The sequence below is a fragment of the Marmota monax genome, unplaced genomic scaffold (assembly GCF_021218885.2).
Source record: "Marmota monax isolate L192 unplaced genomic scaffold, Marmota_monax_Labrador192_F-V1.1 WCK01_AAM20220418_F8-fsc00064, whole genome shotgun sequence".
Taxonomy (NCBI): domain Eukaryota; kingdom Metazoa; phylum Chordata; class Mammalia; order Rodentia; family Sciuridae; genus Marmota; species Marmota monax.
This window is the reverse complement of record NW_026694542.1, coordinates 64,175-90,685: the sequence shown is the minus strand read 5'-3', so window position 1 is coordinate 90,685 and position 26,511 is coordinate 64,175. Positions and strand designations below refer to the sequence as shown.

Genomic DNA, 26,511 nt, shown 5'->3' with positions numbered 1-26,511 from the left:
AGCCAGCATTTTGCTCAGTTTACTCAAGGTTTGATGAAAACAGAGGTGCTTGGCAGAAGGGTATCACTAGAATACAATTCTGTGTGCTTTCAACCAGCTGGTGACATTTCAAACATTGAAGAGAAACCTCATTTAGATGGGACAGAATTCTATAGAATCCTTAAGAATAAATCTATTCAGGGTTGAGGATGTAGTGCCAATGAGTTTCTTGCCTAGCATGCAGGAGACTATAGGTTCCATCCCAAGCACCATAAAACTGAAAATGAGTAAATACATCCCTAACCAATCAATAAACTCAAATACAACAAAAGTTGTGCTGATTTTTTAAAAAAGAGTCCATTTTAAAAATGGAAATTGTTAGAGGAAAGAGGTAATGTTTTAGTCCTTTTTTCATGGTCAAAAGAACAATGAATATGTTTACCTAAAAACCAAAAGGAATAAAAAGACCCAACAAAGCAGCACTAATATAGAGATTTTATTTAAACTGTATTGAGTTTTTACAGCACATTGCATGTTTGTCACAACGCAACTGCACAGTTTGGATTTTTGGCCACATCATGTCACTTACACCCACAACAGCTCTGAAAGGAGTATTTGATGAACGGATCTGAGCCAAAAGCCCAGAGTCTCTCTCCAAGGCCATGCAGTTTATTCACTGATGGGACAATCCCTCAAAACAGCCACACAAAATAGACAGATACAGTCTCCCCAAATGTTACCAATATTACTCCCCCTGAAAACAGGCAGAGTGAAGTGCAATCAAAGTAAAGTTAATTAAAAAGCCACTCATGACTGGCAGTAATTTTTAATGATTGAGAAAATGGTTAAAAGAATTTTATGTATCAGAGACAAGGAAGAGTTTGTTACTTTTTCAATGATCTCAGGAATTTCCCAGACACAAAATCTCCATTATTCAGCTCCATTTAAATGAAAAAAAAAAAAAAAAATGTTCTGCTAGGCTGACCTAAATACGCCAAAATTTTTTAGGTTACATCCATGGCAAGTACAAAAGCAGCACAGATGCTTCTCTGTAGACTGAAGAAAAGGGCAGGACAAATAACAATTCTTATTCTAAATGCAGATTCTAGTTATTTTGGAATGAATTTTTTTTTTCTAGAAAGCAACATGAAAGTAGCAGTGAGAAAGACAAATACCACAGTTTTAAAACAGAATAAGCCTAAATGTCATTTGCCTTTTATACACCAATGACTTAAGGAAAATGTATAAAGGAAATTCTAATGGTTTCATTATAGAACAAGGAGACTGTATCTGTCCCAACCACAGTACATGGCTATATGACTATCTTTTGGTTAAGTGCCACTGGTACATATTAAGATGAAAAAACAAAATCAAAACCAAAATTAAAAAAAAAAAATTTTTTTGGTCCACATGGACACATTTTCTCTCCCAATTTTGGTATCAAGGCTTCATTCTCTTGTTTGGGTTCCATTGTTAAGTGCACAAAAATAGACAGCAGCATTTGTACTGAAACCCTCACATACCAAACAGCATATTCTAGGAGGTAAAAACCAAATGCTAAATTTTACCCTCAAGGTGTCAAGTGTTCAGGATAAGAAGCAGTGTGACTCAGAGGAGGCAGCAGCCAAGGGAAAGACAACATGGGGGAAATGGGCAATGGAATAACAACAAAAACCTTTGTTTTATTTTCATGCCAGGAGAGGATCAAGGTGGAGCTCCTGTATTAGCACCAGGACAACTAGGAAAAGTCAGGCGCGAAGGGTAGGGCACAATCAGCAGATATTTCACAAGATAATTTTTGCTTCTCCCTTCTCATTCACAGTGCATGCCTCCAGAGCTGCCTTGGCATAACAGAGTGACCACCGCCTTCACAGCTCTGATTTTTTCCAAGACTAAACATCAGCAGAGTTTTCTTCTGCTCCCAAAAATGTCTCACTCCCTAGAACTGTCCCCCTATACTGAATATTCACTGATGCTGGCTGATGAGCCAAGTGAAAAATACATTGAAACCTCCACTTGGCCAACCAGTCTATAAACCAAACTCCACAGAAAGACAGTACTAATTGCAACTAGAGGGAGTGCCTCTAAAGACTGAGCCTTCATGCACAGACACAGAGCACAGAGGTACAGAAAAGAGTTCATCTCGAATAGGATAGGAATTCCTATCTTGTATACTATAATCTGCTTTTTTCAAGGTGGAGGAGAAATGGGTCTGGTTATCACTTGCAGTTTGGTTATACATATGCCTTTCTATTGCTGTTTGGACACCTTGCACCAGGCAGTATCTATGAAATCATCATCTTGTGACCCCCCCCCCCCCCAGGAGAAAGAAGCTGGAGTCACCAACTCAACATTAAGCTTCCAGACTCTGGGTCTGGAAGGACCATTACCCTAAGTTGAGGGTCTCTCCAGAAAAGGACCTCCGCCAAATTGAAATTCCTCTGCTCCAGTCTCAAAGTACCAAGTAGGATTTCTCAAGATGATATCTTTGAGCTCTGTGATTTCATGAGCCATACCAAGGAACCTTTCAAACTACACCTGAAGCAGATCTTCCCTTCAAACCTGTTAAAACTGGACAGGTCATCTCCTGTGCATTCAACTGGAAGCTGTAGCGATGGGTTTCTTCAGATGTTGGCTCATGAGCTCCCTGGCACGAGATACTTGAATGTGTTCGTAACATGAGTTACAGACGAGAACTGGGTCATAGAGCTGTTGATCAGGAATGGGCAGCTTCAGGTGGCAGCATCCAGCACAAAATACATTCCCACAATTTCTGCCAAAACACAAAGAAGGAAGAGTTAATCAGAAATGTCAGTATGCTGAGAAAGAATTACAATCTAAAAGGCCTTCCATGAATGAACAAAGAGAAAGGTCGGTGCAAACATGATTCCTATAAGGCTTTATATCTCCATTTTCAGAGTAATTCAAATTAGTTCAATAACTATGTGCTGCACTTTTTTTTTTTAAATATTTATTTAGTTGTAGATGACCACACAGTATCATTATTTAATTAATGTGGTGCCGAGGATTGAACCCAGTACCTCACACATGCGAGGCAAGCACTTTACCACTGAGCCTCAGCCCCTAGGTACTGCACTATTTTATGAGTCCACAGAACATCTTACCTGCAATGGTGTCTTCGTTTGGCCAACCAGAATTCACAGTCACAGTTATAGCAATGCGATGCCATATGGTCTGGAACCCAGCGAGTCACCTAACAAAAGGCACAAGGAAAAATCCTAGGTCCTTGTCAATAGAATGGAAGAGCAACATTACAACATGGAGAGCAGCCCAGGTGAAAATGACATGCATCTGGGGGAAAGGTCAGTCTACAGCATGTGACTTTATCTCTGAGAAATATAACTCATTAGCTCACATTAAGCACCCACCACATATTTGCCTAGACATACCTCAGTCTCCTTCTTATCCACAGGTTCCCAACTTGCTTCTGAAAGGCAGTCTTCACTGTGATCAGAGCCAAAATCTTCTGTATCACTGCCATCTGACTCCTTCAAACATGTCTGAAAAAAAGGCAGAAAATATCAATATCACCTTCATCACCACTAATGCTGTTTACTACGTGCCAGGCACCATTCTAAGTACATTATATACATAAACTTGTTTAATTCCTCACAATAGTTTTGCACTGTGTAGTACTTTTATCCTCATTTTACAAATAAGGAAACTAAGCCAGAGGAAAATTAAGTTTCATGCCAGGCATTGTGACGCATGCCTGAAATCCCAGGGACTCAGGAGGCTGAGGTAGGAGAATCAAAATTTCAGAGCCAGTCTCAGTAACTTAGTGAGGCTCACAGCAACTTATCAAGACCTTGTCTCAAAATGAAATAATTTTAAAAGACGGGCTTGGGATGGGGCTCAGTTAATTAAACATCCCTGAGTTTAATGGAAGGAAGGCAGGCAGAAAGATAGATTTAAGTTTTGGTAAGTGGTAAAGCTGGATTTGAACCTAATATTCTGGCTTCAGACCCATGCTCTTAATCAGTATGCTATATCACAGGGCAGAAAGACTCTCTCTTGTTGCATCCTAAACCAGGCATTAGCAAATTGGCCCACAAGCCAATATTTACAATATAGGCCAATATATCCAGCCCATCTTCGTAAATCAAGTTTTACCAGAACATAGCCTAATTCATTCATTTACATTAATCATCTATGGCTATTTTTAAAAACATTTATTCTTTAGTTGTAGGTGGACACAATACCTTCATTTAATTTTTATGTGGTTCTGAGGATCGAACCCAGAGCCTCAGACATGTTAGGCGAGCGCTTTTCCTCTAAGCCACAACCCCAGCCTCATCTATGGCTATTTTTGTGCTACAAAATCCACATAGTTATGACATAGATGGTATGGCCCCCACAAACCCTAAATATTTGCTATCTGGCCTTTAAAAAAATTGAGTTTTCTGACTTCAGTTTAAAAGCATTACCCTGAATATTAAGTTGTTAGCTCCATCCACGCCACTAGAGAGATGTGGGCAGAAGACAAGTGGGAGTGCCTTAACAGATGGAATGGAAGTGCCTATATAGCAAAATATTATGGGGGAGGGCTGGGGTTGTGGCTCAGTGGTAGAGCACTTGTCTAGCACATGTTAGGCACTGGGTTAGATTCTCAGTACCACATAACAAAATGAATAAATAAAGCAAAGGTTAAAAAAAAATGGGGGAGAGAATGGATCCTAGAAGCTCCCCCAGGATTGTCATGCGAGAACCTGAAGCAACGCAACACAGTAAAGCCTGCCTGGTCCTCCTCAGCTCTCACCAGGATTGTTCCAAAATGTCCTAACCAGCCTCTCAGTCTGGATCCAACCTCCTACATTGAGCCAGGCATGGTGGCACTAGCCTGTAATTCCAGCGGCTCAGGAGGCTGAGAAAGGAGGATCACAAGTTCAAAGCCAGCCCCAGCAACTGCTAGGCACTAAGTAACTCAGTGACTGACTCTGTCTCTAAATAAAATATAAAATAGGGCTGGGGATGTGGCTCAGTGGTCAAGTGCTCCTGAGTTCAATCCCCAGTACCAAAAATAAAAAACAAAAATCCTACACTGTTGGTTAGGCTCTTGCTCAGTGATAGAATGCTTGCCTACCATATGCAAGACCCTGAGTTCAATCCCCAATAATCCCAATAATTCTCTCTCTCTCTCTCTCTCTCTCTCTCACACACACACACACACACACAAGTAAAGGCTTATTCAAATTGTATAAGTACAGAATTCTACATCCAATAAAAATGATGAACTTAAAATATTTTTAAAATTCTACACTATTACAAGAGTAGTTTTCTTAAAATATAAATCTGATGATGTTTCCCACTGGCCTAAAATTTCATTGCCTTGAGGGTAAAAATCCAAACAAGAAGGATACTTGACCCTTCCAATCCCTGTCTAATTCTCCACCTCCCCACCATATCACTCACCTCTCCCTCACAGTTCCCAGCACAAATATGTATGCATGCCTGCACCCAAACGGCCACACACTCAACCCTTTAAGCCAGGCCACTGCAGGACCTGTTACCTCCTTGCTTTTGCAAATGTTTCTTTTTCACTGTCTATCTAGCAACATATATCACACATTCTTCATTCAACTCAAGCATTATCTTCTCAAGACAGCCTTCCTTGACCTCTCATTCCACTCTTAACCCCCTAACACCTAATACTTTCCTCAATCATAATACAACAACTTTCAAGATGTTTACTTGCCTTTCATTCTATAGCCCAAGCCCAGTGGCACTCAGCAAGTGCTCAACAAATGAATGCTGAATGGATGGAGGGCTAAATGAATAGAATAACTGAAGGGATGAATGGCAATTAGTGAATACTTACAAAATCATCCTCATAGTCCATAGGGGGCTCTGCTGGAGGGGCACAGCAGTGACGGATATCCAGTCTCATCTGAAGCTCACGCACCTGTCGACGTAGCTGCTCTACCTCTTGCTTGTACCCTGCTTCAATTTGCCGTAACCTATGCTGGATCACGTCTGTGGGAAAGGGGAGTCCATCATCATCCAGGTAGAGTGGAGGCACTGGAGAAGGGCAGCTCAGTGGGACAGGCTTTGTGCTGGAGACTTGCTTTGGGTGACCAGACAACCACATCCGGTTGTTTTTTCCTCCTGGGCCAGTACAGTGTCCATTGGAATGACTAGAACAGATAGGTGACTTCACACCTTCTCTCTGAGCCCACTGGCCCCCAAAGCAGGGCCCTGTGGCCCTCATCTGCTTACTGCTTGACCTCTTGCTACAGCAGCCATAGGAAAGCAGCCGCCGAGGGGTAGTCTCCCCACTTGGGAATGAAGTCACCAAGCCTTGGAAGCTGTCCCAGTTGGACCCTAAGAAAGAGAACTCACTGATCTGGCTCTGAGAAATTGGTTTTCGGACCAATTCCAATGGCACTTTCCCAAAGCGAGGATTTTCCAGTAACTGCCCACTCCTATTATTTCCTTTCTTGCCAGTGTCTTCCTCCCTACGGATCAGATCCAGCACAGAACTGGGCTGTTCCTGATGAGAGATACCTGCCACAGACTCTGGGGGATCTTGGTTGAGGAAGTCGGTGCTTGGCTCTAGAGGAGTTTGGCAGGCAGCACTCGGTGGATTGCAAAGGTTGCCCAGACTCTGATTCAGAACACATCTGGAGGTCACACCTAGCACAGATTCTATCTGTGCCTGTTGGGCGGCACCCATAAGAGAGTCCTGGGCAGACTGAGGAAAATCACAGACTTCGCCATACTTGCAGGGAGTGATCTTGGAGGGCACATTGATGGTTTCTGTTTCAGGCTCAGGTGGCTCTCCTGAGCCACTGAAAGTCCTACCCAGCTCATCCTGAGCAGGAGGGTCTGGAGCTGGTGCCTTAGTCTCTTCCAGGACTTGGATCTCAGGATCACAGGTGTTCTTCACTTCCCAGGGCACAGCAGTATTAAGCAGTTTATAACTTAGAGAAGAGCTTTTGTGACTCTTAAAAGTTTGTTTATTGCTCAGGTAGTCTTTCTGGTTGCTGGGCAGAGGGAGAGGAAGGCCTATTTCTCCTACAGTCTGCTGGGGACCTCCTACCCCGGATTCCACAAAGGTTGTCTCTGATCCTTCAGGATTGCTATGCCAGGGCTCCAAGCCAATTCTGACCTCCTGACAGTGGTTATTCAGGTTAGGGTCACTGGATGTGCGAGTCAGGGGGCTGCTTGTGTCACAGGCAGAAAGAAGATCGTCCATGGATCTGGTTTTAGGTAACCTAGAATGACAAATTTAACAACTCCAGCTCAGGAAATGGGCACCATCTCCAATATACAGACAAATTTATTTTTTTTATTTTTTTTAACTTTTTTTTTTTTTTTTTGAGAGAGAATTTTAATATTTATTTTTTAGTTTTCAGCGGACACAACATCTTTGTTTGTATGTGGTGCTGAGGATCGAACCCAGGCCGCACACATGCCAGGCCAGCACGCTACTGCTTGAGCCACATCCCCAGCCCTATACAGACAAATTTAACAACTCCAGCTCAGGAAATGGGACCCATCTCCAAAATACAGAATCAGGTCTTAAGAGCAGTATCAAAGCCAGAGTTCACAAGATAAAAAACATTTAAGGTTACAAATAACCAATGTTCCATGAAAGAAAACTGCAAAAAGGAAAAAACATGGATTTCATTGTTAAGAACCCAGGATCTGTCTTCAGCTTTGTCAGTATTCAACCTATATAACTTCCCTGGGCAATATCAACCACTTTCATAGTTTCAATTGCCTGCTATGCTGATGCCTTCTAAATCTACTATTCTAGCCAGGACCACACCTGAGCCTCAAACCTAATTTCCCATATTCTCCATCAGAGTAAGACAGAAAGAAGATTGGTTCTGGAGCTAGATGACATAAGCACCAATACTGATGAGCTATACAATTATAAGTAAGTTATTTAACTTGTTGGATACTTGATTTCCCCCTCTATAACATGTTAAAGCTGGGCGCAGTGGTATACACAATTGGAAGGCTAAGGGAGAAAGATCGCCAAATTAGAAGCCAGCCTGGGCAATTTAGCAGCATCCAGTCTCAAAATAAAAAATGAAAAGGGCTGGGAATGTAGATCAGTCCTAGAATATCCTAGGTTCAATCCCCAGTAGTGTAGGAAAAAAAGGTAATAAATTATACCTTATAAAGAGGTGCCATAAGGATTCAAAATATAGGAAACCACCCAGACTTATTAAGATGACCTCAAAACTACTCAGATATTTTCTAGAATGACCATCCTGATTTCTTAAAATTTATTTTTATTTTTTTAAGTATTTTTTTAGTGGTCAATGGACCTTTAATTTTATTTTATTTATATGTGGTACTGAGAATTGAACCCTATGCCTCATACATGCTAGGCAAGTGCTCTACCACTGAGCCACAACCCTAGCCCCCTATCCTGACTTTTAATGTAGTTCAAAGTCCTTAGAGCAATGAAAATTAAAGGAAATTCACCAGAAAACAGAAATCACTGGGCTCCTCTTTTCAGATGCCTTAGTCACTTTGGCTCATAGAGAAAAATCCCCTGAAGGTATACAATATAGCTTATTTTAAGTAGCTGACTTTTGAAATTTTATTATAAATAAATCTTTTAAATATATTTTTAAGATTACTCTTCTCGTGGGCTGGAGTTGTGGCTCAGAGGAAGAGTGCTCACCTAGCATGTATGAAGCACTGGGTTCGATCCTCAGCACCACATAAAAAAATAATAAAATTTAAAAAAAAAAAAAAAGATTACTTTTCTCATCAAATTTTTGTTTGTTTTGTTTTAGTATTGAGGATTGAACCCAGGGGTGCTCTACAATGAGCTACATCCCTAGCCTTTTCTCTTTTTTTTATTTTGAGACAGGGTCTTGCCAAGTTGCTGAGGCTGGTCTCAAACTTGCAGTCCTTCTGCCTCAGCCTCCTGACTTGATAGGTTTATAGGCATGCGTCACTGTGCCTAGCTTTGTGATCAAGTTTCATTTTCTTTTTTCTAATTTTGAGGCAGGGCCTCACTAAGTTGCCTGGCTGGCCCCAAACTTGTGAGCCTCCTGCCTTAGTCTCCTGAGTAGCTGGGATTACAGGTGTGGTCCACCACATTTGGCTAATTTGTTTTGTTTTGTTTTTGGACAAATAAAATGGCAGGAAATTCCAGAAAGGCAGAACCAGTGGTTATTACAGTCTCTGAAGTCTCATAGCCAGGGCTCAAATCCCAGCTTGAAAATTCTAAGAAAGGTTAAAGTACCCACCTCCTAAAGATACCATGAGGATTAAACAAAAATAATGTGCATTAAAACACATTGCTCAGGGCTGGGGTCGTGGCTCAGTGGTAGAGCACTTGCCTACGTGTGAGGCATTGGGTTCGATTCTCAGCACCACATATAAATAAATAAAATAAAGGTCCATCAAAAAAATAAAAAACACATTGCAGAGATGGGGTTGTGGCTCAGTGGTAGAGCGCTTGCCTAGCATGGGTGAGGCCCTAGGTTCAAGCCTCAGCACCACATAAAAATAAATAAGTAAAATGAAGGTATTGTGTCTAACTACAATGAAAAAATATTTTTTTTTTCAGTTTTTGGTGGACACAACATCTTTATTTTTATGTGGTGCTGAGGATCGAACCCAGCGCCTCGCGCATGCCAGGTGAGCGCGCCACTGCTTGAGCCACATCCCCAGCCCCATTAAAAAAAAAAAAAAAAATTGCTCAGTGCTTCTTATGTTATTGCATTTACTGTTTACTTATTTATTTCCCTCTACTGAAATTCCACAAGAGCTAGACTGTGTCTTATTTGAATCCCCAGTACCTAGCATAGAACCAGGCACATAATGTGCAGAGTAAATGAGCTCAGAACCTAACATCAAGTTTCCATTGGTAAGTTCCAAGTGAATGGAACAGATCAGTAGGGCTAAATGGTATATATCAGGAGCTTCCAGGACCCATCCAGGATCTACTAAATGAGATGAACAAGAATTAGGCCTACACACCTGTATTTTTTCTGATATTATTATTACTATTATTGTGGTGGTGGAGATAGAATCCAGGGCCTCCCACATGGTAGGCAAGCACTCTCCCTCTGAGCTATACCCCAAGCCCAGTGTTTTTTTTTTTAAAGAAATACCACAACTTTCTCTTTTTTTCTTTTCTTGTTTTACTTTTTACTATGGGAACGTTTAAGCATACAAAAAAAGACTATTAGTAACTCCCATGTACTATCACCCACAATCAAACAGCAATAGCCTGCCACCCTCCACAACTGACTCCTTTGTGCACCACAGGTTTAATCAGTGATGCTGGAATAGGCAGTCATGCCTGAGGAACTTAGAAGGAGGAGAGTTCATCCAGCTCAGGTGGTCAGGGAAGGCTACACTGAAATGGTAGGATTTGAGCTGGGTATCAAATGTACTAGACTTCAATGGAAGAAAAGGAAAGTAAACACGACATTTCTGATCTAGAGAAAGGTAAAACCAAAGGAAGTCAGGTCAGTTGCTACAGAAACCGATTCCTTTCAAATCCTTATATCATTTATTCCTCTAAACCCAAATCACCTTTTTGAGCTGCTTACAACACACCCCTTTGCTATCAACTAACATTTAAATACCCACTTCCCTGTAACACCTCTTTCTCCCCCAGATTGGTTTGCCCTCTTACCTTTTCTTTTCTTTTTTGGTACCAGGGATTGAACCTAGGGTTGCTTAACCACTGAGCTACATCCCCACCCTTTATATTTTGAGACAAGGTCTTGCTAAATTGCTGAGAATGACTTTGAACTTGAAAGCCTCCAAGACGCTGGGATTATAGGCATGAGCCACCATTCCCAGCTCCTCTCACCTTTTCAATGAACATTGGTGGCACTAAGATTCTCTGACTTTCTAAGCTCAGACACTTGGGACCTATCTTGACTTTGAAGAGACTTCACTCTGCACTTCAATTCTTCAAATTTCAACCAATTCCATAGTTTGCTAATAACTTTACTATTTACTCGGCTCTAGCAGATCAGTTTCTGAACTGAATCCTCTTTTCCAGGGACTGTTCTCTTTATATTTGAATTACTACAATGATGCTGGCTGGTCTCTGTGCCTCTAACTACCCTGCTCACTGATAAGCTCTCCAAAAATCCCATCATAAGTAAGTCACAATAACTTCCTACGCTGACTGACTTTTGACAAATAAATCAAAATAACTTTTTTAATGCTTAAAGTACTCAGTGACCTGTCCCATATATATCTTTCCATTTCTCAGACTAACCCCTTTTCAACCTCTGCCAGCTCCAGAGAAATTTGTTTTTCAAAATTCTCCACATACCCAGTTCCTTTGGACCTCTCTCTGCCTGCCTTGTTACAAACCCCACAATCCCCTATGTCCCATGCTTTTTGCCCACTTAAAAATTTACTAAAGCACTTATTATGAACCAGGCCCTGAGCTAGGCATCTGGGACGTAAAAAATGACATTGCTCCTATCTGGTCCTTCATGAAAATTTCTTGAGTAAAATAGTCACCAAATGATATTTTAAAGCATCTCATTTCTCAAACAGCTTTGAAATACACACATTTTTACTTGCTTAGATGCTTAGAATTGTTCTCTAGTTGTTCTGTGTTTTATCTTATAGCTTAAAAGTATCTTCAAAGTAGGATCTGTATCTTCTATTCTTTGTTATAGCCCACAAAAACCTTGTAAACACTAAGCCATTTGTAAGTATTTTTTTAGTTATAGATGGATACATACCTTTATTTTATCTATTTATTTATTGGTGCTGAGGACCGAACCCAGTGCCTTACACATGTAGGAAAGTGCTCTACGACTGAGCCACAACCCCAAGTTGCCATTTGCAAATATTAAAGAAATAAGCTACTAACTTAAGGTAATAATTATTAAACAGATCCTAGAGCTTATTAAAAATCTGAAAATCCAGGCATGGTGGCACACACTCGTAATCCCAGCAGCTCAGGAGGCTGAGGCAAGAGGATTGAGAGTTCAAAGTCAGCCTCAGCAACAGTGAGGTGCTAAGCAACTCAGTGAGACCCTGTCTTTAAATAAAATACAAAATAGGGCTGGGGATGTGGCTCAGTGGTTGAGTGCCCCTGAGTCAATCCCTGGTAACACCCCCACCCACAATAAAAAGAATCTGATAAAAAGCTTTCCCCTGGAAAAATAAACTTTTGAACCTAAACCCAAATTCTGCAATAGTATGGGGAAAGGGGGAAAAAAAAATCACAGAATTCCAAAGCCTATCCCTTGACAATGAACTCAACTCAAAAGACCCTAAAACTGGACTTGGGTGTAGCTCAGAGGTACAGTGCTTGCCTACCACACACAAGGCCCTGGATTTAATTTTTAGCACTGCAAAAAAAAAAACAAAAAAAAAACTAAAATAAAAAAATTAAAATGTTGGGGTTTTGTCATCTTTTATAATATTCAACCAAGAATGTTACATTTTAACTTTAAAAACCTTCATCCAATAAACAAATATCAAAATTTGAAGTATGCACATGCTTCGAACACAGCATATTTGTTTCTAGGAATCTGACAAAAATACTAGCACAAATGCAAAGATATATGGATAAAAAATATTATTAAAATGTACATTTGAAAGGGGGTTGAACCCATGCTATGCACATGCTAAGAACATCCTCTACCACTGAGCTATGCCTCCAGCTGAACTATATATTTAAAATTGGCTTAGATGGTAAATGTATTTTACCATGATTTTTTTGTTATGGGTTTGATCTCCCACAGGAAATTTTTTTTTTTAAATAGTAAAAACAATAAAGTAGCTTTATATATATTGCCATGGGATGACAGCCTGATCAAAGTGGGGGAAAATTGCAGGATGATATGCAAAACATTCAGGTTTTGTTTTTTAAAAACAAATATAATATAGAGGCAGGAGTATGTATGCTGTTTCAGTTTTACCCAGAGAACCAAGACAGTTTGCACCTGGGGGACTCAGGTGTACCTATATAGAGATGTTTACAAATATCTCTACATAGATTCATCCACACTGGGAGCTGGGCATAAAGCTTAGCGGTAAAGTGCCTGCCTAGCATGCATGAGGCTCTGGATTCAATCCCGTAATGCAAAAAAGGAAGAGATAAAGAGAGATAAACAACTGAAAGTGTTTGACAATAGACATCAGTGGGGACAAGTATCAGGAGCAAGTACTTTTGTTATCTCTTTTATTTATTTATTTTTTTTTAGTTATCGGCGGACACAACATCTTTGTTTTTGGTATGTGGTGCTGAGGATCGAACCCGGGCCGCACGCATGCCAGGCAAGCACGCTACCGCTTGAGCCACATCCTCAGCCCCTGTTATCTCTTTTTATATTGTTTGACTTTTTTAAAACAAGAAATAAGAAACAAGGATTGCTTTTATAATTAAACAGCCTCCATCCCTCTTTCCCACAAAAATTCAACCAGAAAATTTATTTAATTTCTTGTTTTAATTTCTGGCCTGTTTCTGAGGGAGTAAAGGCCATCTCCCTGCTGGAAACCCATTTCCCCAAGAGTCAGATGCTTCTGGAAGCTAAAAACATTGTAAAGGTAAAGGTTACTAAGATAGCAAGCTTCCCATGCCTTGTATTAAGTGAACAAAAATCAACACCGTCCCCACAAATCTTCATGAAGTAGTCCTTTCTTTTTCATTCTCCTCTCCCTTGCTTGGGTATGTCACATGGGGTGATAGCAGCCCCAGGAAAGAAGGTAACCAACCTTAAGAGAAGACCTTGAAAACACACAGAGTGTATCCCAGGCTAGCCATGAGTCTATACCCATGTTTCTTCTTTAACTGATTCAAGAAGTTGCTTTTAAATAGCTCATTAAAAAAAGAAAAATGACTTTTAGGCAAGATAGGAATCAGTTACTACCTTTCTGGTAGAGAGAGAACAAGGGCTTTTCTCACCTGTCCAGAGAGCGGCCAGAAAACTCCTGGCTCTGGGCCACTGGGGAAAGGTAAAGATCCATATTCTCTTCTCCAAGTGTGCACGGAGATGATGCAGGCAGATAAACAGCTGTCCAGAGGTGAAGGGCTCGCACATGACAAACAGGATGCAGGACCTAGGGAGTGGCCCGATATTAGCGTTTTGTAAGATATTCCTGGTCCCTTCTCCTTCCCTAAGCCTTTGGCTCTCTGTTCTCCCCACTGACTCAGCCTCTTCACCCTACTGATTTCTAAGTTGCATTCACAGGAAAATGGCTTGGACTTACCATGTCTGAGCCGGGTGTATACAGGAAGTTATGAAAGTTCTTATTGCCAGCTCGCAGGAGCGCCCACACAGAGCATGTTCGCTTGTAGATATTGCGCTTCTCTCGCTCACAGGGGTTGTTCGCCAGGAATGTGCCATAGAGACAAGAGTACGTGTGCTGTACCAGTTTTACCTAGAGAGCCAAGACAGCTTAACCTGGGGGCCTCAAGATGCCATTCCCCCCACCCTGGTTACAGGCGTTAGGACTTACCAGGAATGCTTCATTAAATTCAAACACACAGGGGAACTGCTTAAGCAACTGATGAACAGAATCGAGCCACTGGAGGAACACAGGGCATTGTTCGTTTTGGTCCTCTGCATTCTCCTGGTGGCCACAGCGGTCTCCAAACTTGTGCCCAAAATCCAGCCAGTCAGACTCCACTAACACTTGGAAGCCCTGCAAAGGAAATAGTCCAAGCATGGGGTCTCTCTGGAAAGGCTATTGTGCTACTTCCCAGGGGACTGCCCAAAGCAAGGAGCTGGTGCCTTCAAAGAAGAACAGGACTGAACTAACGTCCTCTATCAAAAGATTCCCAAGACAGTTCCTCAGAACCTACCACCATCCCTCCTCCCTTATACCCAACCCCCTCTCAATACCTCCAATGTCCTGTAATACGGGTCCAGTAATATTTTGGCCAGGGCTACAATCTGCGGTGTCCGGTCCCAGCCGTCAGAGCAGTGCACCAGCACAGGCCGGCCTTCCCGGTCTACTGTATTAGCCACCAGCACAGCTGCTTTTAGCATCACTGACAAGTGCTGCAGCCATTTGGTACTTTCCAGTGCTGACAACCAGCTATGCAAGAACAGAAATCAAGCCCATCACTAAGGGTAATAGGGCTATCCACCACTCACAGACAGTTCAACCCAACAAAATCCCCAGTAAGAGCTGGAACCCAGAGGACCACCCATGGCCTTTTTGCTAAAAGTACCTAGCAAGAAGGTAGGGAAGATAGGACCTGAGGCAGAAAGAAGCCTCTTAGAATCTAAAAAGGAATTAGAAAGCATGACAAACACATTTAGCCACTTTCTCTCCCCAGTTCTCTATGTTCTTTGAGTAGGACAACTGATCTAAACAAAAAGAATCCAATGTCCTGTGACGGTGCCAAAGTATTGGCTGAGAAGTAGTATTCTTGGAACTGGTCCACTGTACCCAATTCCACCTAGGCTCTGAGGTCTCCTGTACCTCCAAATATCCCATCTCCTCAAAATCCTCCAAGAACAAAAAGTACTGAGTAAAGAATGAGACTGGAGGGATTTGCAATCACAGCAGGGAACACCTACTTGCTGGGATCTGGCATTTGGCTACACACAGCTCGGAGGTACTGGAAGCTGTTCCGGATGGCATGGATGTTGGCCATTCCCATAAACACGACCTCACAGTTGGGATAGTACTCTGTAGACATGAGAGGAGAGTGAAGCATAAAAGCAGATCCTGGAAATAGGCACCCAGGCATCCAGGTCAAAAGCAGTTCTAGTGGACAAACATCCCCAGCAGTGAAGAACACTCCAGATGGGAACCAAATATACTCTTGAAATCTGAATCAACTTTTATCTCTGGATTCTCTGGTGCTATATAGTACTAGTAATATTAATGACAGTAATACTAGTAAGAATGACAACATCTAGTAAATTCTCAAATTTAATAGCTTTTATTAAAAATCTAGTAGCTTCTCTGTGCAACTAATTTTTATATATGCAGCCTCTAATCACCCTAAAAACTTTGCAAGGTACATATTATCCCCATTTTACAGGTGATAAAATAAAACTTGATGAAGAACTTCAACACAACTATAGTAAATGGCAGAGTCCTAGTTCTAAGCAATTTTGTTTGTTTCTTTCCACTCCACAAGTTGCCCCCAAACCACATCTTCACCAAAGACCCCAAAACACAGGGTGCCTGCAGACATTGGGGTAACAGCAATACCTTCGCATTCACAACCTCCACCCTTGGCACGGTTAGCCACTGCTGCTGTGTAGGATCTCGCATCCAGGATCAGTAGCTTTTGAGGGGCTGCTGTGCTCTCCACCCCAGAACACGCAGTCAGAGAGGAATCTAAATACACATAAGGAAGAAGACTTAGGGTCAGCTAGACATCCAGCCTCACTCAGACTCTGGTACTCACTCTCAGAAGAGAGCAATGTGCAACTAGAAAACTACCCATCTCACACCCCAAAGCCTTCCTGGGGTCTAGTAACACCTATGCCTTCCTTACCAAAGTCAGTGTCACACGCCTCACTGGCATCATTATTCCCAGTGCTCAGAGGGCCCCCACTGGCCCTTGTCCCTGGGTCCAGGGCACAGGCTTTGGCAATGGACGTGACCAGGTACTCATCATCAGCATTCCGCCAGCCCCACCAACTGATCTCAGGCTGGCTGCAGCGGGCAATGGCAGCCCCATTGCGAAGGTGTCTGACAAAACAGAAAAAAAAAAACCAAAACAAAACATAATGCTCTTGGCATTCAATCCTCCAAAAGCCTACCACAGAGACCTCAAGGGTGCAAACCCAGGTCTCCAGAGCCAGCAGGGGCTACCAACTCATCTGGCCATGATAATAGCAACCAAAAGCTTTAACATCTCTAGAGAGCTTTACAGTTTACAAAGTGCTATCACACACATTTTCTCAAATGGGCTCTGTATTCCCAAGATGACCTTGACTCATCAAACCTGCACCAGGTACAGACATACAGCAAGAGAACAAGATCTGAGCCAAGAACATGAACAATTCTAAGCCTGATTACTACCTGTTTCACTCTATTTTAGTACAATGTTCTTGTGCAAGGGCCAGTAAACTTTTTCAGTAAAAATCCAGACAATTTTTGGCTTTGTAGGTCACAACCAGTCTGTTGTTATTCTTCTTTATGTTGTTTTAAATAACACTTTAAAGAATGTAAAAGCCATTCACAGCTCACAGGCTGTACATGAAACAGGCTGTAGGACAGATTTGGTCCACAGGCCAGTTTGCAACTCCTGTATTAATGCAATACTTTACACACGCACATGCATGCACATACATACACATTCTCTCTCAAAAATAAGTAAATAAATAAATAAAGTGAATAAATCCCCAAAAGACTTATCCTTAGAAGAAAAAATAAGGCAATTCTTATTTTTAAATTATTTCCGTCACTTCTCCAAAGCGTATCCATTCCCAGCAGGCTGCCAAAAACCTCAGATTTTGTCTCTTTCCCTACTGAGTAAAAAAAAGCCTCCATTTTCCATCTCCCACTATCTCACCTGTACACAACCACAGGGATGCGCTTCCAGGAACGGAAAGAAGCCACATTCTCTAGCTCTTTATCTGTGATCCATACAGGAACCAGCAGCTTCTGGGGGTAACTGGGGCATAATCTGAGAAGAGACCAGAGGAGATTATTGAATTGGTCTATGTGATAACAAGACCCAGAGGATTTTTTTGTATGGGAAGAGGGATCAGGAACCCTCCTATCTCACAGACCCAGGAGCTGTGCCACCCCCTGCTTTGGTTCCCCCACCCCTGCCCTCTCACTTGTAGTTGCTGTTGATATGTGAGACTCTCCAAACATTCTGCAGGTCAAAGCCCATCCTGACAAGCTCCGCCTCCTGCCGACATCGTATGTGATCTCCTGCAACACAGTCCCCACAGTCTGTCAGCTTCCCAGAGTGCGAATGTCCAGGGGTGGAGGAGTTTCAAGAATTGAGGGATAAGAAGCAGCCTCCCAAAGAAAGCACCTCACTCACCTGGCTGACACAGATGGGTATGCTGGTCCTCCTCAGTCAACCCCAGGCACCAGGCATGGTAGGCAAAGGCAAAGAGGTCCTCAGGTTTGGCAGGTCTTACTGTGGCCCGGCTTAGCCTTGTGAGCCACTCTTGGCACTGCTTGAAAGTGGAGAAGTGGCACCTGCAGGGCAAGGGAAGAGGCAAGGGACAGATGTGCCCTGGGGGAGGGACAAGGGACACTGACCTGAACTCAAGAGAAGCTGTCTCTTGTGACAATTCCCAAGAACTTCTGTGTTTGAGACATACTTATCTCCTCTGGTGAGTCCCTACGTCAAATCTAGAATTACCACATGGCCCTGGATCTCTGCACTCCCTGTTCCTACCCTACCAGTCAGTGCTATTTCCCATGACTCCCTAACACAAGCCTTCTGCTTCAGGCAGGACATCCTGTTCACATCACTCCTGCCTCCTTGTTCTTTCTCTTCTTCTGCTTGATAATGCCTGGTCTCTGCCTGTCTCTACTGACACTTTGAACATGGTTTTAGTGCCACTCCTTCCTTGAGTCCTTCCTAGCCTATCCTCTTCCAGATTCCTTCTTCTCTTGCATATTAAGCACCTGGAATATGGCTTTCCATAGCATACTGCTACATGTTAAGTCTTCCTTCAGCAACCAAACTTTAGCTTCTGTGAGGCAAAGGGCAAGGTGGATTCTTTCTGAATCTGCTCCAGATTTGAGCATATGGCAGGCCCTAAACCAGGCATCCTTCTAATACTCCTTGTAGCCATCTCAGTCACTTTTTTCTCCCATGATCCAATCTTTCAGCAAATCCTGTCACCTCTTCCTTTAAAATACACACAGAATCTGATGACCTCTCCGCATTTTGGCTGCCACCACCCCAGTTGGGACGCTACCATCTCTTGCCTAAGTAACTGCAGTAACTTCCTAACTCACTTCCCAGTTTCTACCTTGATTTGTCCCTGTTCTTTTCCATCTAGTCTCAATATAGCAACTAGATGATTCCAAAAAACATTATTCAGATCACATCACTCCTTAGCTCAAAATCCACTAGGGGTTTCCCAATTCTCTCAAAGTAGAAGCCAGTCATTGGGACTCTCTGCTTTGCTCTCAGACCTTATATTCCACCATCATCACCTCCATGCACTCCACTCCAGACCACTGTCTCCTGCCGTTGTTCTTGCAGTGTGCAGGCACAGGTATACACCCACCTCAGAGCCTTCGCAATCACTTTCTTCTGTCTGGCATACTCTTCCCTCAAATATCCACACATTCACTTTCTTCAGGTCTTGATTCAAGTCACCTTTTCTGATCACTTGTTTAAAGCTATAGTCTTCATCCCCATAGCACTCCATGCTCCTTCCTTGCTTTATTTTTTTCCTTTATAGTTATCATTTATGCCAGAATCTCCCCACTGGAATATAAGCTCCATAAGGAAAAAAAAAATTTATCTACTTGCTTTCTGTTGCATCTTTACTCCCTAAGATAGACTGGTCTGAAGTATTCAATAAGCGTATGTTAAATGAATAAACAGATGAATCAACAATAATGTGGAGTGCTCTGTACCAGGTATTATCCTAGTTGCTTTTATGTGCATTATCTCATTTAATCCTCATGATGACTCCATGAGCTAAATATTATCCCTATTTTTTCAGATCAAGACACTATAGGTCAGTAAACTGACCTTCCCAACTGAGAACAGTTTTTACCTTTTCCTCCAATGGGGAAAATAAAATAGTATCTTTCCTCTCTTGCTCAAAAGAAACTTGCAGCAGAGATGTCTGCACAAGACTAGGGTGAGGGGACCTAAGTAAGGTCCCATTGTTCTCACCTCACCACTTTGGAGTCCTTGCAGGCAATGTGCAATTGGAACATATCGCGGCTCTCCACGCTGTCAATCATCCGGAGAGGTACCTTCAGAGGAAGGACAAACTGAGGTTCAGATCCCTCACCTCAGCACCACTCCTCAACCCCACTATGTCCCAGATGCTGATGTATCATTGGAAGTAAGAAAACTGGCATTTATTGAGAAACTGTTAAGTGCCTTGTAACTATGCTGGATCCTTGACATATCTGGCCCCAATTCACAATTATAATAATCCTGCAAGGCAGATATTTTCACCCTATATTGTAAGGAGAAAAATCAAGGTGAGTTAGAAGATTTGTCCAAGGTCACACAGCTGGTAAGTGGCAGTACAGGAAAAGAGCTCAGGTTTAGCTAACCCCAAAGCCTGCACCTTGCCAACAATGCCACTGTGCTCCTTCAAAGAACCAGCAAGAGTAAAACAAAGGGGGGAAAGGAAGAATGAGCCTGAGAGACAGAAAAATAGACTTACAACTAGGAGAAAGAGGATAGTGACAAAGAGAAGGAACCCCAACTTGTTTTGGAGAAATGATCAGGTACAACATTAGAACAATATCATGTTGAACCTCACAGGGAGTTAAACTTGGATGTGGGAAAACAAGACAAGAACTTACGTTGATGACAGAGTCCTTGAACTTGATATGCAGCCGGTAGTTAGAGATGGCAATGAGGGCATCGGCTGCCCGGCCCAGGAACTCCACTCCCTCTCCCTGAAGCACTGTGAAGGGTACCTGCCAAGGGGCAGAGGAACCCTCAGTCCATAATTGTGTTGCCCCTCATTCTCCTCTGTAGTCCCTGCTCTGTAGAATCTTCTGTGGCAAAACTGGACCAAGGCAGCAAAGGAGAATCCTCTCCACAGTCAATACCAAGTAACCGCTGCACAGGAAAGCTGCCTTTCCTTCTCTTGAGGTCAAAGGCTCCATAATGTACACACAGACCCCTCAACACCACCCTATGACATCCCTTCAGAGAGCTGGAAGCCAGAGCTTCAGTATTAGAACCTCTTGGAGATTTTGAGTGGGAAGAGAGGGTATGTTTTAACGAGTTAGAGAGCCCTACCCATCTAAGCCTCTAATTCCTCCTTACCTGAAGATTTTCCTCCTCCTTCACCAGTTCCTTGGGAGGGAACAGATCCTTGGCTTGGATATACTCCAGGCTGGGAGGCCCCTCCTCACCCTGTTGGAAGGCCAGAGCCATGAGTTGCCAGGCTCAATTTGTCCCTTCAGGCTCATTCATTCCCCTCCTCCCACTAATAAATCTACAGCCCCCCACACAAACACACACACTTGCTTCTCTCTTATTTCTTCCTTTTCTTTTTTTGGGGGTGGGGTGAGGGACTGAACCCCAGGTTGCTTTACCACTGAGCTATATCCTCAGCCCTTTTGTTTTTTGAGACAGGGTCTCACTAAGTTGCTGAAACCAGCCTCGAGCTTGTGATCCTCCTGCCTCAGCCTCCTGAATCACTGGGATTACAAGCATGTGCCACAGTGCCTGGCTTTTCTCATTTTTTTCCCCTTCTTCTTCTAATGCCACTGGAGATTGAACCCAAAGGCACCCTACCACGAGCTACATCCTGAGACCTTTTTATTTTTTATATTGAGACAGGAGTCTCACTAAATTACCCAGGCTAACTTTGAACCTGTGATCTCCCTGCCTCAGCCTTCTGAGTAGCTGGGATTACAGGCAAGCACCACTGCATCCAGCTCCCACACATGCTTCCAAAAGGTTCTGACCATCCAAGGAGAGAAAGGAGACCTGGCTTAGTTGGAGGTGGGAAAGGGTAATATAGAGGGGGTACTCAAGCCTAGTAAGCATAACTGGAGAGTGAGGGAAGCCAAGGAGGAACTCTCCTGTGGAATCAAAATTTCAAATGAAAGAGGGCAGAAAACCACAGGGGGGAGGGGGACTAATGTAAGGATCAGACTAGGAGTGGGAAAGTGCTGTTCTGAGGAAAAGGAGCCAGGTGTGGCAGCTAACCTACAGCCACTGAAGCGCTAACCTGGTGGGTGAAGGAGACAAAGAGGAACAGGTTGGGGGGATTCAGTGGCAAGCCTCTAGAGGGCCTTCAAGGAGCTTTCAAAAGGAGGATATGTTTTGGAGCTGAGTTTATCTTCCTGTTAGGCCCACACTGCTATCAAGCCCCCACTACCTGCCAGGAACCTGCCCAGCCTGCTGCTCTGAGGGGAATTCCTGAGGTATACCCATAGCAAGCAGAAGTCACTCCCCTCCTAACCACCAAGGAGGAGAAAAGAGGGGATCCACTACCTGGAGGAAGAAGACCCAAGGACAGCCAGGGGAGAGAAAGAAAGAAGGCCTGGCAGACACCCACGGGGAGGGGGTGTGTGTGGTGTGTGTGTATGGGAACATCTGAGAGGACAGATGGGGGAAGCTGAGAAGGAGCATTAGCCAGAGGGGAGGAGGGGAAGACTGGGAATGATGCAGAGGTACAGAGCCCTGCAGTGGCAAGGGAAGATGGAGAAAAGAGAGGTTGTCTGGGGGACAGTCAAGGAGAAAAGAATGGCATGTCAGGTGAAGGATAGGATTATGGAAGGGGGAGGGGACTGGAACCCAGGAGGCAGCTTGCAAACATCCTTTGCTCCCTGACCAGCCCCCTAACATCCCTCACAGCCTGCTAGCCACATCCCACATCCCCAAGCAAGGATGCAGCGGGTGGGACCAAAATGGAGAGGCGGAGGTAAAAGGATGTACCCCTGTAGGGCGGGGCCTGGAAATCTGCAGTCAAGGGCAGTGGCTGCAAGACCAGAATGGGCCATAGAATTTCTATCCTAGGCCTTCGATAAACCCCAGCATCCAAAAATTGAAGTCCAAGAAAGAAAAGAGCTAACCCTTCTCCCAATTCCCCAAACGTCCAGGTGGGGCCAGGGGCCTGAGGAAGGGACAGGGTTGAAAATTAATATCCCAAAGGCTGGACCTGGGCGGGGCTGCGAGTGCAGCAATCGTTGGAGACCCCCGGACGCCGCAGGCAGGGCTAACACTTACGAAGCAGCTAAGCATGGAGCAAGAGACACGGGCGGTCAGGCTCATGGTCGCGGGCGGTCTGGGCCAGCGCACATGTCCCCGGAGCCGCTGCGCTGCCCGCCAGGCCTGGGCGCCCGCCGCATCCCGGCTGCGGGGCCTGCCAGGTGCAGCAGAGGCGGCCAGGAGTGAGCGGCTGGCGGCGGGGAACCGGCTAGGCTCCCGCGCGCCTCTCCCCTCCTGTCCACAATGGAGCGGGCCCAGCTCCGCCCTCCAGCACCAGCGCGGAAGGGAGGGGAGCAAGGCAAAGGGAGAGCCCCGGGATGGCGCCCGGAAGGCGGAGGCAGGGCGGGGCTGCTGTGCGGGGCCCGCCCCCACCCAAGCTCCTCCCTTTCCATAACCGCGTGGGAGGGCAACCCAGGGCATTCTGGAGTCCCAGCTGAGCTACCGCCCAAGGCTGCCTGGGAGGTAGAAGCAAGCCCGCCTCCACCTTTTCATTTCAACCCACTCCTCTTTTATCATACAAGCTTCTCTCCGTCCTCCCCTCCTCCCTAGGTTCCCCCAGCGCCAGCTCTGGATCCCAAGATGGACCTCACCGGGTATCTCCATCCCATGCCCTTTCCATCCAGTTAAGTGCTTGTTCCTTCCCTCCAAAACTACCACCCACCATACCAGGTCCATCAGTGTCATCCTCCAATCCCCTGACCTCAAAAAATTCTTTTGGTTCCTTTAGAATGGACCCTACTCTAGTGCCAAGTTCGACATTCATAGTCCTGAAAGGAAGTCCTTTATGTTTTGTTTTGTTTTTTTATTTCATGGCCCTGCTCAACCCTACTCCTTCGACTCCATATCTCCCTTGTTTCACATCCTCTGATCTCTGGAAAGAAAATCATTCTTGGAGAAAAAATTTCTTAGTCTGGGAAAAAGAAGAACTGGCATTACGGACCACAGAAGCTATACAGAAACAAAACTTGAAGCCCAGGGGCAGGGCTGGAAAAAATTGGGTAAAGGTCCAAAGAATAACAAGTAATAAGGGACTCAGTATCACCAAAAGTCAGAAGGAGACGGCTGGAACCCCAACCTTTCTGTGTCTAGTAAATTTCAGAAAGTAGGGCTTTTGTTGTGGAGGAGGGGACAAACAGGAGAAAATCTGACATTTTAAGCATCTACTTATGAGTCAAGCTGTTTCAAACATTACCTCACTAAAACCTTTCAAACCTATAAGAAGTAAGCCTTATCCTGTTTTTCAAGTGAGACTTCAGGCCTAGAGAAAAAGTATGTAATTAATCTAAAATAGGTTTGCTGAGAAGAGACCAGACCAATATTTCATCCATCATAGATCCACATGTCTGTGGAAGGAAGGGAAGAAGGAGGGAGTCCTCTCACCATCTGAATGTATTAACTGTCCCTAAGCATAGGGGACATCTGAAAGAAACTGAAGAGATGCAGTCAGGTTGAGGGCCTGGTCTGGCCTAGTACTCCTTTCTCATCTCACTGCTTCCTCCTCCTAGCTCTCAGGATATAAGGAGTACCCTGAACTTGGAGTGAAAGAAGAGCAGGTGCAGTTAATGGTAAATTTACAGGACTAAACCCCTAGTGATTCATTATATTTTGGGTATCTTCAGGATGCCTTCCTACTATACATTCAGCCAGCTGTTGCCTACAGTGGCTTAGCAGCAGCACTTAAGAGCTAAAAAAGCCCATGATTTTGGTAGAGTCACTTGACACAACACCCACAATATTCAAGGGGGCCCACCAGAAGTCCAAGGGTTTTAAATATAGAAGGTATGGCTTTTTAGACTGGAACACAGAGATTTACTAGAGACTCAAGAAAAGTAAGAGGAGAGCTGTTATGAAAGGCTAAGGAAGTCAGTGGTATATAGATAGTAAGGGGAAGGAATGACTTAGAACATGCAGAAAAAGACTTCTAGATATTTCTCATCCCAGTGTTTTATACTGCTTGATGCTTTTCAATCTAAAAAACCCTGAGTTGGTGGTATAGCTCAGTGGGTAGAGAACCTGCCTAGCATGGACAAGGCCCTCAAAAAAAGGTGGGGGAGGAAAAGAAAAAACAAGAAACCCTAATTTACCTCCAGTGCATATGAACATGTTTAGGAGCTGAATAAAGTAGCTTGGAGCTCAAAGTCCAAGAGAGGTGGGGTGGCTTCACAGAAACAGACACAAGGGTTACAGAAAACAATGATTTGAGGAAAGAAAGAGTACTCACCATTCTACCGTGGTGAGGGTCCTGGCTGACTGCTGTCACTATAAGGAAACAGAAGAATGTAAGAGTAAATAGCACCATTGATGTCACCATAGAATCAACAAAACCCACACATCTACCCCTAAATCTCTCTTCAACTGTTATTTTCCTCCCTTACAGAGGATCCAGCCTTTCACAAGTCACTATACCAGACAGAAACAATGGGAGCTACATGGAAAGAAAGCAACAAGTGATCCTGCAGGGTGTGAAGTCAGTCACAAAGTTCTGGAAGTGTCATCCAGACTTATTCAGCAGAACTCAAGAGTCCTGACTCCCAGACCAAGAAGTAGAACACTCCAACCCCTGTTCTTTGCAAGAGAACAGAAGAAATGCCAACTCTGAAGACACAAAAGTCCAATTAAGACTCACTTTGGGCACTAGTGGGGGAATCCACAAGACTGTTCTGCCGTCTGAGTCTGGGAGTAGCACCCACTTGACCTCCAGAGTCCAGAGCAGAGGACAAGAGGGAATGGGCCACCACCTGTGATAAGAGAGCAATAGGGCTGGACAAGTCCTGCTGAGTGTACTTAACATCAAGTGAGGTGGAATCTATGGGGTAAAAGACCACAATCTGGGCAAAATCAGGCCAGTCGGGCCTTGGAGTCAGCATCTGTCTAGTGGGTCCAAGTAACGGGGATTTCAAGATGAGGCCTCCTAAACCCACTTAAGGAACCAGGTCCGCTGACTCCTTTTTGCCTGCTATACTCAGGGGCAATGCAGCAGAGTTCCGCAAAAGGCTGCAAGGATAAAAGCCTCCATCTGCGGTCCTGCCTGCCTCGGGGATCACAGTATTCTCTTCCCCAGCCCACCCTCCCTCATGGGGGAGCCCGCAAACGGCAAGCCAGAGGTGCTGCCTCACCGCCCACTGGCACGCTGCCTCAGAGGAACGGAGAGAGACAAGGGGAAACAAGGACCAAGCCTAGAAGGCCCAGGGCTTCCGGACCTACGGAATAAGGTCCCCAGAGACAGGCCAGGCTGGCAGGGGATTCCAGGTGCCCAGGTTCTAGAGGCGGAGCCTAAAGACTCGGAGGCGGAGCCCGGAATGACAGAAGGCGGGACTCAAGAAAGCCGGTGGGGGCCGGGGCGGGGCCCCGGCAAGACGTGGTCCCAGTTTCCAGGCTGGCAGTGCACAGGGCACAGTGACTCACCCAGGCGGTGTCCGCCCGACCCTCCAAGGCAAAGCTCTCACGACTTCCGTCTCCCGTAGCTGCTGAGGCCGCGCAGCTCGAACCCCACCACGGTGCCCCTTTACCCAACCAATCGCATCTCTGGCCTGTGCCCGCCCTGGCCAATGGCCATGCCAAGTCCCGCCCTGCCCCCACCACGCAGCCGCCGCCCTCACTCTACATTCCCCTCATTGGTCAAATGGGCAGACGCCTTCCTAGCCTTTAACCTATCAGATGCCCAAAGATGAGACTGTACCTGGAGGGAGGAGGCGCGGCGCCGGAGTTCAGACGCGACCAATGGGAAATCACAGCGCGTCCCT

General features: G+C 44.5%; 1 protein-coding gene across 7 annotated transcripts; it reads right to left on the bottom strand.

The window, feature by feature from the left end:
* Positions 1–459: 459 nt before the first annotated feature.
* Positions 460–26,309, bottom strand: Mtmr4 (myotubularin related protein 4). 7 transcript variants are annotated; one of them, XM_046420511.1, is made up of 20 exons: positions 26,174–26,309; positions 25,395–25,506; positions 24,990–25,027; positions 20,873–20,962; positions 20,401–20,517; positions 19,754–19,836; positions 17,927–18,087; positions 17,715–17,811; positions 17,444–17,557; positions 16,421–16,617; positions 16,132–16,260; positions 15,489–15,600; positions 14,805–15,000; positions 14,419–14,604; positions 14,170–14,340; positions 13,865–14,019; positions 5,819–7,214; positions 3,390–3,500; positions 3,105–3,193; positions 460–2,752 (listed from the first exon to the last, which is right to left on the bottom strand). In XM_046420511.1, coding segments are annotated over exons 2-20 (3,621 nt in total). In that variant the 5' UTR covers positions 25,396–25,506; positions 26,174–26,309; the 3' UTR covers positions 460–2,574. The 7 variants fall into 7 exon arrangements, with proteins under 7 accessions (XP_046276467.1, XP_058427462.1, XP_046276464.1 ...); XM_058571479.1 differs by lacking the exon at positions 26,174–26,309 and adding an exon at positions 25,969–25,983; XM_046420508.2 differs by lacking the exon at positions 26,174–26,309 and adding an exon at positions 25,885–25,969.
* Positions 26,310–26,511: the final 202 nt, after the last annotated feature.

Coding starts and splice junctions, on each gene's coding strand:
- Mtmr4 (XM_046420507.2), bottom strand. CDS start 22,831: ATGAGCCTGACCGCCCGTGTCTCTTGCTCCATGCTTAGCTGCTTC. Junction 20,518..20,872: donor AGGAGGAGGAAAATCTTCAG/GTAAGGAGGAAT, acceptor GCCCCTTGGCAG/GTACCCTTCACAGTGCTTCA. Junction 14,341..14,418: donor AATTTAATGAAGCATTCCTG/GTAAGTCCTAAC, acceptor TTGGCTCTCTAG/GTAAAACTGGTACAGCACAC.